Raw genomic sequence first — 12,932 nt, 5'->3', positions numbered from 1 at the left:
ACTCACACACAGAATATAGCTGCCTATAATGCTTTTAAACTACTTGGAGGGCCACTTTGTCTGCCCTGGAGACACCAGTGGTGAACAGTGCATTTGGTGTTGGAATCTCTGTCCGATTGTTCGGGATCTCTGCTAACCTGAACTGATTTGTCCACTTTGTCCAGCTGTATGAAAAGGAGCCGGTAAACATGACAAAACATGCACTGATACATAATGTATATAACAGTTATGTTACCTTACGACTGCCGAAACTACATTTCTTTAACCACCAACAGCTGCCCCTTAGTGTTATTGTTGACTATGATCTTAGTTTAAACAGCCACATTAAAAATAGTAACAGATGGAGACAGTTCAATGATGAAAATATGATTGTGTAATAATGTATGTTGAGCAGACTTTTATAGAAGATTTTCAGAAACTGTACAGTTAAATCAACTGAAAGCCGACATCAACATAGTGGTCACCCATAACAGGAGTTTATTGAAAATGTCTTATAACCCATCAAGGAATTCATTTTAATGACAGTTCAAACATGATTATGTTTTATTTATTTATTTATTTTGGGCATGTCAGTTAGATATATCATCATCACACATTACCGAAAGGGAAAGCGGGATGAACTCCCGCAAGGAAATTGAGTTTCCAGCAGCTTAGAGATGACTATTTGATGGTATTTTAACTTTGAAGCTCCCTTTTTAGATAAAAAACAGAACAGTGACTTAAAATGTATTATATTGTAATTTTATAAAATGTGTAATTAATTGCGTGTTTGTGATATTATTGCATGAAAACTGATCCTTTTTCCCCTTTTTTTTTGTCCACTAAAAGCATTTCAAACAGCCCAAATATCTGTTTAGCAGACGCAGTAAGTCACTGCTTCACGAACACTCTTGGCATTTTGTACATTAAACATTTTTTTACACTTTCTCAACAGATTTTTGGTTGTTTTTTTCTCCAGTATGAGTTAACATGTGTTTTTTGAGTTGCTCTTTCCACACAAAGCCATTGTCACAAACAGAGCAGGTGAAAGGTTTCTCTCCTGTGTGGATTCTCATATGATTCTTGAGAGTTTGCTTCATTGTGAATCCTTTATTGCAAACAGAGCAGGTGAAAGGTCTCTCTCCTGTGTGGATTTTAATATGATCCTTGAGAGTTTGCTTTACTGGAAATCCTTTATTGCAAACAGAGCAGGTGAAAGGTTTCTCTCCTGTGTGAATGCTCATATGTTTCTTCAGAGCTTGCTTTACTGTAAATCCTTTATTGCAAACAGAGCAGGTGAAAGGTTTCTCTCCTGTATGAATTCTCATATGTTCCTTTAGAGTTTGCTTCATTGTAAATCCTTTATTGCAAACAGAGCAGGTAAAAGGTTTCTCTCCTGTGTGGATTCTCATGTGTGTCTTCAGAGCTGTCGACTGCGCGAATCCTTTATTGCAAACAGAGCAGGTGAAAGGTTTCTCTCCTGTGTGAATTCTCATATGTTTCTTAAGAGCTGGCTTCATTGTAAACCCTTTAGTACAAACAGAGCAGGTGAACAGTTTCTCTCCTGTGTGAATTCTCATATGTTCCTTCTGAGTTTGCTTCGCTGTAAATCCTTTGTTGCAAACAGAGCAGCTGAACGGTTTCTCTCCTGTGTGGCTTCTCATGTGTACCGTTAAATCTCGTCTATCTAAAAAAGATCTCTCACAAACTGAGCAGGTGTACATATTTTCTCCTGTGTGGATTCTCATGTGTCTATTCAGATGTTTCTTGGCGCTAAATCTTTTCCCACACTCAGAACAGCTAAATGGTTTCTCACCAGATCTCCGATCATTGACAGGAACATCATTTTCTAGAGAGTTTAAACCTGACTGAGGTTCTTTTGTCTCCTTCCAATCATCACTGTCATTAGTCTCAGGTTCAGAAGAGTCTCCGGTCTTGTCATCAGTATCAGGCTGTGGATGTCTATCTGGATCTGCGTTCCTGACTGGTTCTGGTCCTCCACAGTCCTCTCCATCAGATTCCATCTGTTCAGTTTCTCTTTGATGATGCTGTGAGGACTGAGGTTTCTCTTCATCATCTTCTTCACCCTTCACAGAGACTGGAGTGAAAGGGATCTTGATATCAGCCTCCTCCAGTCCCTGAAGCTGCTCTCCCTCCTTACTGGTCCAGAGTTCCTTCTGTTCCTCTTTAATATGTGGGTGCTCTGGGTCCTCCTGGTTGAGACTGGAGCTCCACTCCTGCTGCTCAGTGGGAACCTCTTCTTTAACCACCAACAGCTGCTGGACATCTGCAGGACAGAATGAAACAATAAGTAGTGCAAACATCAGATGTATTTTGTATCCTCATGAATTGAAAAGAAGAGATTCAGTAAAAAATAACCATAATGATGTGATAGAACTTTGATCATGTTCAGGAAGTTCAGCTGATGATCTGTAAAAAAACTACTTCTGGAGATAAATAAGGTTCACATTAAAATGGAGCCTCTCCGGGAACCATCACCTTATCGTGGTGGAGAAGTTTGTGTCCCTGTGAACCTGAGGGCTGTGTTGCCTGGAGTGGTCTCAGGCGAGGGGTCGGACTACGAATGGTTCACAAAGACTCAATGGACAAACGAGGAAGAGGAAGAGAGACCCTGCCCGGAGGAAGGTCTGGGCCACGGTCTGGGCCTGGCTCCAGCCGGCGAGCGCTTGGTGGTTGGGTTTGCCACGGAGCACGGCCGGGCACAGTCTGAAAAAGTGACGTGGCACCTCCCTCCTCATCATCCTGTGGGCCCACCACTCACAGGAGGAACCACTTGGGTCGGGTGTGCTGCTGCACGGGTGGCAGTGAAGGTGAGGGGCCTCGACAGACCAGACACAGTCAGCAGAGGCTGGCTCTGGGGACTTGGAATATCACCTCTCTGTCTGGGAAGGAGCCAGAGCTTGTGCGGGAGGTGGATCACTACCAGTTAGATCTGGTGGGGCTTACCTCCACACACAGTCTCGGTTGGATAGGGGTTGGACCATATTCTTCTCTGGAGTTGCCAAGGGTGTGAGGCGCCTGGCAACTCCGACAGGCCAGAAGGGCTGCAGCCTCTGCTGTGTGGGGATACTCACAAGCCCCCGGCTGAGCGCCGCGGTGTTGGAGTTCACCCCGGTGGACGAGAGGGTCGCCTCCTTACGCCTGCAGGTGGTAGGGGGGGAAAACTGACCGTTGTTTGTGCATATGCACCAAACAGCAGTACAGAGTATTCAGCCTTCATGGAGACCCTGAATGGAGTCCTGCATGGGGCTCCAGTAGGGGACTCCATAGTTCTGCTGGGAGACTTCAACACCCACGTGGGCAATGATGGAGACATCTGGAGAGCCGTGATTGGGAGGAACGGCCTCCGTGGTGGTCGTCAGTTATTAGACTTCTGTGCTAGTCATGGATGTCTATTACTAACACCATGTTCGAACATAAGGATGCTCATAAGTGTAGATTGTACCAGAGAACCCTAGGTCGATGATCGATTTTGTGATCGTATCATCTGATCTGAGGCAGTATGTTTTGGACACTCGAGTGAAGAGAGGGGCAGAGCTGTCAACTGATTACCATCTAGTGATGAGTTGGGTCAGAGGATGGGGGAAGATTCTGTACAGACCAAGTAAGCCCAAACTAGTAGTGCGGGTGAACTGGGAATGTCTGGAGGAGCTCCCTGTCCGAGAGATCTTTAACTCACACTTCCGGCGGAGCTTTTCTGGCATCCCTGTGGAGGTTGTGGGCATTGTAGCTGAGTGGGCAATGTTCAAAGATTCCATTGCTGAAGCTGCAGCGGTGAGCTGTGGTCTCAAGGTTTTAGGTGCCTCAAGGGGCGGTAACCCTCGAACACCGTGGTGGACACCGGTGGTCAGGGAGGCTGTCCGACTGAAGGAGGCCTTCCAGGATATGTTATCCCAGAAGACTCCGGAGGCAGTTGCAAGGTACCGACAGGCCAGAAGGGCTGCAGCCTCTGCTGTGTCAGAGGCAATGCAGCGGGTGTGGGAGGAGTTCGGAGAAGTCATGGAGAAGGACTTTCGGGAAGCACCAAGGGGCTTCTGGAAAACCATTCGACATCTCAGGAGGGGGAAACGGGGAACCGTCCAAGCTGTTTACAGTAAGGACGGGACGCTGGTGACCTCAGCTGATGAGGTAGTCGGGCAGTGGAAGGAGCACTTTGAGGATCTCCGTAATCCAACTAACACGCCCTCTTTTGTAGAGGCAGAGCTGGAGGCTTATGGGGAATCATTGTCAATATCCATGGCGGAAGTCACTGAAATGAAGGAGTTCAAGTACCTCGGGATCATGTTCACGAGTGAGGGGACGATGGAGCGTGAGTTTGGCAGGAGAATCGGAGCAGCGGGGGCGGTGTTGCAGTCGCTCTACCGCACCGTTGTGACGAAAAGAGAGCTGAGCCGGAAGGCAAAGCTCTCGATCTACCGGTCAATCTTCGTTCCTACCCTCACCTACGGTCATGAAAGTTGGGTCATGACCGAAAGAACCAGGTCGCGGGTACAAGTGGCCGAAATGGGTTTTCTCAGGAGGGTGGCTGGAGTCTCCCTTAGAGATAGGGTGAGAAGTTCAGCCATCCGTGAGGAACTCGGAGTAGAGCCGCTGCTCCTTAGCGTTGAAAGGAGCCAGTTGAGGTGGTTCGGGCATCTAGTAAGGATGCCCCCTGGGCGCCTCCCTAGGGAGGTGTTCCAGGCACGTCCAGCTGGGAGGAGGCCTCGGGGAAGACCCAGGACTAGGTGGAGAGATTATATCTCCACACTGGCCTGGGAACGCCTCGGGATCCCCCAGTTAGAGCTGGTTAATGTGGCCCGGGAAAGGGAAGTTTGGGGTCCCCTGCTAAAGCTGCTGCCCCCGCAACCCGACCCCGGATAAGCGGATGAAGATGAGATGAGATGAGATGGAAGTCACTGAGGTAGTCAAACAACTTTCAGAGCGACCACATTTCACCCTAATGGAAAAACGCCTTATCTTTTGGTCATCTGGCTTCACTAACTAAAAATCGCAGTCATGCTAAGCGGTCAAAGGACGACAGTGGATATTAACGTGATAACTCAACCCCAAGTTTACATGCATGTCGCTGCTGATTGGGTAACACGTCTGACACACCCACCTTATGTGGGAAAACATACCTCAAAGCCTGGGGCATGTTCAATATAAAAAAAGTGTGCACTGTTCTCAAACTGAACGTGCCACAGTGTTTCAGAATCCAGCCATGAGTGAGTTCCGCAGGTGAACAATCACAAACATGGTCCACAGGAAGAAGAGCGCAGGGCAAACTATAAAACTGACACCAAGAGGCGGCTGTGGCTCAGTAAAAGAGTGGCTCCCCCGGTCCTCATGTGGAAGTGTCCTTGGGCAAGACACTGAACCCTGAATTGCTCCCTGTGCTGCGCGTGGGTGTGTAAATGTGGTGTGAAGGGTTAGATTGTCCACCGCCATCTGTGTGAATGTCTAAATGTGTCAAGTAGTGTGAAAGCGCTTTGAGTAGTCAGAAGACTAGAAAAGCGCTATATAAGTACAAGTCCATTTACCAAGAAGTTAAAAACATAATTACAGAGAAAAACAACACAGTTGCAGCTGCAGGAAAGACAAAAAAAAAACAACAGAAAAACAGGTCCCTGTTCTTGTCCCATCAGGTATCTTAAGCAGTTGTTGAGACAGACCAAAGCATTCCTGTTTTGACCAGTCAGGATGAACAAGTGTACTCAAAGCACACAGTCTGTGGATGATTCACAACCAGAGTCCGATAAGATAAAGTATCTGTCAGATTGAGGTTAGTACACTAAACTTAGCTTTATTAAATATTAGGTCTCTGGCTGGCGACACACTACTCATTTCTGATTTTATTACCAAGAGAAACCTTGATTTTATATTTAAAGTAAAACTTGGTTAAATGAGACCAGTGCACAAATTACGGTGCACGTGTTTTGATGACTTGACTCTGAATTTACTTACTGCCTTGTGTATTTTGACTGTTATAGTTGGTGGCTTTCATATCAGGGTTTAACCTGCAGTTACAGACCTATCAGTATCTTACCTACAGTGTCAAAGGTTGCAGAGAAAGTAGTAGCTGAACAAATCACCTGCCATTTAAACAATAGCTCTTTTACTCTGCACCCAATGCAATTCAGCTTCAGAGCCAATTATTCAACTGAAACAGCCAACTGTTTTTTAACAGAAAAAAATCTAATCTCTACTGGATAAAGGTGGTGTTGTTGGAGCTGTGTTCCTTGACCTCAAGAAGGCATTTGATACTGTTCATCATAGAATTCTCATGTCAAAGTAAGCTAGTTTAATTTTTGTTCAGATACACTTAAGTGGATTGAATCATATTTGTCAAATCGATCTCAGTCGGTTCAGGTACAGAATCATCAATCGGCTGCTCTTCATCTATCCACAGGAGTCCCACAAGGATCCATACTGGGCCCTTTGCTATTTGCATTATATATCAATGACTTACCATATGTATATCCAGATGCCAACATCCAAATGTATGCTGATGACACAGTAATTTATGTACATGGTAGCAGCATGACACAGGTTGCTGATAAACTTACAAACTCCATGACTCATGTAACAGCATGGTTAAAGCAATGCTGTTTGCAGCTGAATTTGTCTAAAACAGTATGTATGTGTTTCACCAAGAAGAACAATCCTAGTGTTGAGCCGGATATCTTTGTATCAGGGGAGAGGCTACAGGTTGTATCTGAATACAAGTACCTTGGTGTTTTGGTTGACTCTAAACTTTCTTTCAAGGCTCAGGTGAAAAAGGTCTGTAACCGGGTCAAATTCAATCTCTCAAACTTCAGGTTCATTCGAGATTATCAGAGGCGGCTAAGATGCATTCTATGGTTTTTCCCACATCATCTACTGTTTAACTATATGGTCACAGGCTAGTAACACACTAACTCTAAAACCAATAGAATCACTGTATAAACGGCCAGTTAAAATCCTTGACAAGAAACCAGTGGATTTTCATCATTGCTCAATAGTAAGAAAATATAACCTGCTGAGTTGGGACAATTTGATTAAATATGTAAATACTTGTCTTATGTACAAGATTATACATGGTTCCACCTCTCCTCCGCTCAGACAGTTCGTCAACATAAGAACAACTGCAAATGGGTTCACAAGAGGTGCAGCAAGAAGACTGTATTATTCCACTTAGGAAAAGTTATTTTAGTCAGTCTGCATTCTGTGTTAGAGCTGCACTAAAATGGATTTTCATCCCAGCACCTATAAGGGACCTGAATAGCTATAGTTTATTCAGAGCTCATTTGAAGCGATGGTTAATTGGTGCTCAGCTCTGTCAGCACTAACACTTGATTACACCTTCCTGTCCTCGGTCCGTCTGTGCTGACCCTGTAGCCATCTTCTCTTTCTTCTCTTTTTACTGCGTGCTGTCTTATTGTGGTCTTGTTTTTATCATGTTATATGCATTTTGTTTTTGTGCTTCTGCTTTGCATGCTGTGGTGTGATGTGTCTTGCGTCTTGAATGATGTTTTCTAAATTGATGTTATATATACTATTTTGTCATGTTAACTGCTGTGCATGTTTTGTAGATTGCCCTGGATAGTAACTTTGTAATTTTAATCTAATTGTTTCTATATTCTATATTCTGTTCTGTTTTTAGGGTGACTTTAACATCTGTCTAGGGACTACAGATGAAAAATAGCCTCTTGGCTAATTCTGGCGCATTTACAGTAATGTTATTTTTGTGCACTGTCCCTGTTTTCAAATGAACTAAACTTAAACTTCATCTTTTCCAATGTCAATACTAAATACTTTTCTAGCTCTTCCAGCACCTTACAGCTGTGGTCAATTACATATGTTTATACAGTATGAGGAGCAAAGTCGGTCTGGAAAGACAAAAGCACCATCGAGGAAAGACACACGGATAAAAGAAGAACCAAAGTGTATAAAGGCAGAACTCAGGTGGTAGAAAACCCACGCCCCATTATGATATCTTTAGAGAGACTTAGCTTCTGTGCAGAAAAGTAAAAGTGAACAAACCTGCTCTGTGTAACTGAAGCTGAGGGTTGAAAACAGAGTCCAGCAGTTTCTGTCGCTCGTTTTCCTTTTTTGAACGACAAAGTTCCTCCTCGTACTCTGCTATCCTCCTTTCAAACAGCCCAAATGTCTCTTCAACAGCTGCAGTTAGTTGCTGCTTAATCAATGCTCTCAGCAGTGAGGACGACTGAGGTTTCTCTTCATCATCTTCACTCTTCACAGGGACAGAAGTAGATGGGAACTTGGTGGTATCATAATTTTGAAGCTGCTCTCCCTCCTGACTGGTCCAGAAGTCCTGCTGTTCCTCTTTAATGTGTTTAACCACCTGGTCCAGTCTGAAGCTCCCCTCCTTCTGCTCAGGAGGAGCCTCTTCAATGAGAAAAAAAAGAACCATTAATGATGTGCACTCTACACTGTGAATGTAATTGTTACAGTCTCACAAATCCCCAATCAGTCGGGCCTTAGATTTTACATGATTTATCAATTTGTCCCATTTTTATCTTTATTTGGAAAGGTGAATTTATGAAAGAGTGCACTAAGAATCACATGGTCAAACCAGTAGCCTTATTGAATGATTACTAAATAATAACTAAATACTAAAGTAATTAAACTTTAGTATTTAGTAACTTTAGTTTAATACTAAAGTAATTAAACTTTAGTATTTAGTAAATACTAAATTACTAAATGATTAAAGATGTCAGGTATTTTGAGGCGGCCGCCTCGCTGAAATTGTCCGCCAGCCGTGCTCGAACATTGATTGATAAATCAATGTAGTTCTATGGAAGCTCAGTGGCAATATTTGCAACACGGTTAAAATTGACCGCAGCAGAAGGGGCGCGTTTGATGTTTAGCTCCGGGCAGCAAAATGGTGTTGATGTGCTGCTTGTGTTCCCGCAGGGCTCACGGGGCTCCACTCCATTCCATTCAAACGTACTGCTGAGCGTGTATACAACCCAAAGGCGCAGAGCACCATGGTGGTTTCATTTGCTGCTTGGCGACAGGAGGACTCCGATACTTTTGAAACAGGTGAAGTGAAATATTTCACATAAAAACACAAAGTTTTATACAAAAACCCATGTTTCACCCATATGTTATGCCTCGCAGACCTCATAATGTCGCGGAAAATCTGCGACTTTTATTTCACATAACAACACAAAGTTTCATACAAAAACCCATGTTTCACCCATATGTTATGCCTCGCAGACCTCATAATGTCACAGAAAATCTGTGACTTTTTTAATAAGAAAAGAACAAGAGAGGATGAGGATGGCAACAGCAGGTAGAAACAGTGCAGACAGACAACAGCTCAGGATATTACATCTGTAAACAGTGTAAACTGCTTTGGTACTTGGGCTGTGGGTGACAGAGTTGTATGAATGAAAAAGGTCAGGTGGATATACAAAAAAAATATACACTTACAATAATTTGTTTTCAAATGGGAGAGAAATGCTGATTTTTGTTGGGCTTATTGGATACACATATTTGATAACTATATCTGCTGCTGTGTAATCTACTAATTAGACATCTCTGGGGTTGATCACCGACATCCTTTCTGCTGATGTTATGGGGCTGTGTTATAGTTGTGAAGACTACATGCTGGCAACGTGTCTAGAAGAAAAAGAAAAGGATGTACAGGCAGCAACCCTGCGACGGGGTGATGGGCAGTGAATGTCGACACATATATAGTTCAGGGATGTGGAAAGAAATGGTTTGTTAACATTAAGATAAATGGAGGATACCAGAGATGCCAGTTAGATTCAGGGGCGACCTGTGGCGTAATGAGCATAACAGATATGAGGAGACTCAATAAGATCCATAGGCATATCAAACCAGAGTGTGAAGTGAGAGGAAAACTGCACAAGCTGAGCTTTGAGACAGTGAGGAGCAGTCAGAGACCCCTGTTGCCGGGTGACACCTGCAAGCGTCTGGGTTTGATGCACTTCACCATACCTAAGGAGCTACTTATGGTAGGACACAGCAGCTCAGAGTGTCTAACTAGGCAGCATATTATCAAAACCTATGACGATGTTTTCAATGCACCAGTCTAATCGCTCCCAGGAAAGGTTCATTTTGAGTTAGACAAAGATAGTAGCTCTCAGGGATGCAGCCAAGGCTCAATTAGACAAACATGAAAGAGATGGATATTTAGCCTCAGTGTCCGAACCAACCGAGTGGATTAGCAACATGGTGATAGTCAAGTAGCCAGAGAAACTGATGATTTGCATAGACCCAATTCACTAAATCTAGCTACCAACACTTGAAGTGTTTTATATAACTGCCCAAGGCCCGTGTTTTCAATCTTGTAGATGGGTGTGATGCCTTCTTACAGTGTCAGCTAGATGAAGAAAGCAGTTATGCAACCACATTTTGGATGCCGTGGGGCAGAAAACACTGGTTAAAGCTGCCTTTTGGGGTATCGGTGGTCCCAGAGATACATCAGCAGAAACAGCATGAGCTACTGGCCGGGCTCAAGGGCATAGAACCCATTGCAGACGATATACTGGTTGTTGGGTGTGGGGACACAGATGGGGAAGCTACAAAAGACCGTTATAGGAAACTGCTAGAGCTCATGGACAGGTGAAGGGAGGTCAAGCTTAGACGGAGTCTGAAGAAACTGCAGTTTAGTGTCAGGGAGGTCAAATTTCATGGCCACATTTTGTCAGCAGAGGGGCTCAGGGTGGACCCTGAGAAAGTCAGCATGCATGACGCTGCAGTTGAAGAGATCAAGCATCTGGTCACAGCGGCCCCGATCCTGGGATACTACGACGTGACGTCTGTCACCATACAGAGTGACGCAAGTCAGAAAGGACTGGGCTGCTGCCTATTACTAGAGGGACAGCCAATAGGTTACGCATCAAGGGCGCTAACTCAGACAGAATAAAATTATGCACAAGGAGATGCTTGCTATAGGCAGGCAAGAGACACGCTGTACTGGCCGAACATGCACAGGGAAGTCAAGGACTATGTGAGCCAGTACTCAGCGTGCAATGAATACTCACATGAGCAGCAGCGTATGTGAGCATGGACTTCAGGCAGGCAGGCAAAGAGTCTGCTCTTTGTAGATCATTATTAAGATTTTTGGGAAATAGAATTGCTCCCAGATCTTTTAGCAGAGACCACAGTACTGAGATGCAAGGCCCAGATTGCAAAGCACAGGCAGCCTGACCGGGTGATAACACACTGTCGGCCCCAGTTTGACTGTGAAACATTCAAAAGGTTTGCAAAAGAATGGGAGTTTGAATACATTAAGTCCTCACCCAGACATCCATCTAATGGAAAAGCAGAGTCTGCTGTGAAAATAGTGAAGAATCTGTGTAAGACGGCGGCCTGTGCAGGCCCCGACTCGTGGCCGGATATTGTCCAGTGGAGGAATACCCTCGGAGGGCATGTTCGGCAGCCCAGTGCTGATGTCTCGTAGACTGAGGACCCCGCTCCCAGTGGCTGACACACTCCTGGAGGCAAGCATGGTCACCAGGGTTCCAGACAAACTGCGGGTCAAACATCAAACAGCCAAGCCCTGGTACGACAGGTCAGCCAGGGCCTGAGCTGAGCATTGGCCAGGACATTAGAAAGAAGCCATTGCCTGGGGACAGGACAGGCAGGTGGAGAAGAGGAGTTTGCATGCAGCAGGTGGCTCCCAGATCGTACCTGATGGATGTGGAAGGAACATACTACAGGTGGAACCGGGTGGACCTGCAGCCAGCAGAGGTCGGAGGGACGGGGCGCCACACCCAGCAGCACGGCCAGCAGCAAAGCAGCCCGCCTGTTAAGCAACCCAGTAGTCCACCCCAAAATGCAGTGGATAAGATCGTAGACTGTGGAACAAGTGCACAGGAAGCCAGGCCACCAGGGTAGAGTGGTCTTCACCAGCCAATGGGTCACCACCCACACCAGGGCACAGGACGGCCAGCAGCAGGCTGGTGAAGGTGCCAAACAGACTGAACATATAGACTGGACTTAATGCTGGGGCCAATTTTGTTTTGTTTTTTCAACCTGGAATTTGTTTTTTACTCGAATTCAAGTTGCAATACAGTTAAACAATTAAGTGCAATAAGGGCTGTGTCAAGCCGCTATCTAAAAAGGGAAGATGTTATGAGATTGTCTTATAGTAGTAGTAGTTCCCCCCTAAAAGGAGGTCATCGGAGTTAACTACATCAGGTTTATATTTAAACCTGGCTGTTCTGAGGTCAGTGTGGACACAAAAAGAAGAGCAAGTAAAGAGAACAAACCTGCTCTGTGTAGCCGAAGCTGAGGGTCGTCAACGGCGTCAAGTAGTTTCCGGTGTCGCTCATTTTCCTCTTTTGAACGACAAAGTTCCTCCTCGTACTCTGCTATCGTCCTTTCAAACAGCCCAAATGTCTCTTCGACAGCTGCAGTTAGTCGCCGCTTCACTCTCAGCATTTGGACTTTACTCATTTTCACACGATGACTCGAACTGTTTCTCCACTCAAACTCCGTCACAAACACTGTTACTTCGTCCAACTGTCACTCTGACTAGCGCCGTGCTGCTAACTTTCAGCTAGCATGCTAAGCTAACTTGGATAGCTACCGGAGTCAGAAGGGAAACAAAGGTGAACAGCACAGGATTATCGAGAAACACACAGAGACTGTGATGAATCAGTATTGCTGGAGCTCTCGCACACTTTCCAAACACAACAACTCTAAAACATACACGTTTGTTTTGGACGCCATCTTGGTCAGAGTGTGACGTAAGCCGCAGTATAGAATACAGCTTCCGGTAACGATTAGCTTCAAAATAAAATTCCAGAAGCGTCACATATATTTACTCAGAAAACTCCCCAAAAGAAGATAAATGATTAAAATATTAAATAATACAATTTGTTTAACTTTAATGTCGATTCTTAAACGTGGAAACAAAAGCTTCAAACCATTTAACAACACAAACTCAGTGGTGGAAAATGTACTCAGAGCTA

General features: G+C 44.8%; 1 protein-coding gene across 1 annotated transcript; it reads right to left on the bottom strand.

The window, feature by feature from the left end:
- Positions 1-568: 568 nt before the first annotated feature.
- On the bottom strand, positions 569-12,428 carry LOC310964974 (uncharacterized protein). Its single transcript, XM_083938319.1, has 3 exons — positions 12,228-12,428; positions 8,002-8,367; positions 569-2,266 (listed from the first exon to the last, which is right to left on the bottom strand). The coding sequence occupies exons 1-3, from the start codon at positions 12,412-12,414 to the stop codon at positions 918-920; spliced, it is 1,902 nt and encodes a 633-aa protein (XP_083794445.1). The 5' UTR covers positions 12,415-12,428; the 3' UTR covers positions 569-917.
- Positions 12,429-12,932: the final 504 nt, after the last annotated feature.

This window comes from Echiichthys vipera, assembly GCF_963691815.1.
Source record: "Echiichthys vipera genome assembly, chromosome: 23".
Lineage (NCBI taxonomy): Eukaryota > Metazoa > Chordata > Actinopteri > Perciformes > Trachinidae > Echiichthys > Echiichthys vipera.
The sequence above is the reverse complement of the archived record's forward strand: the minus strand, read 5'-3'. Positions and strand labels throughout refer to the sequence as shown.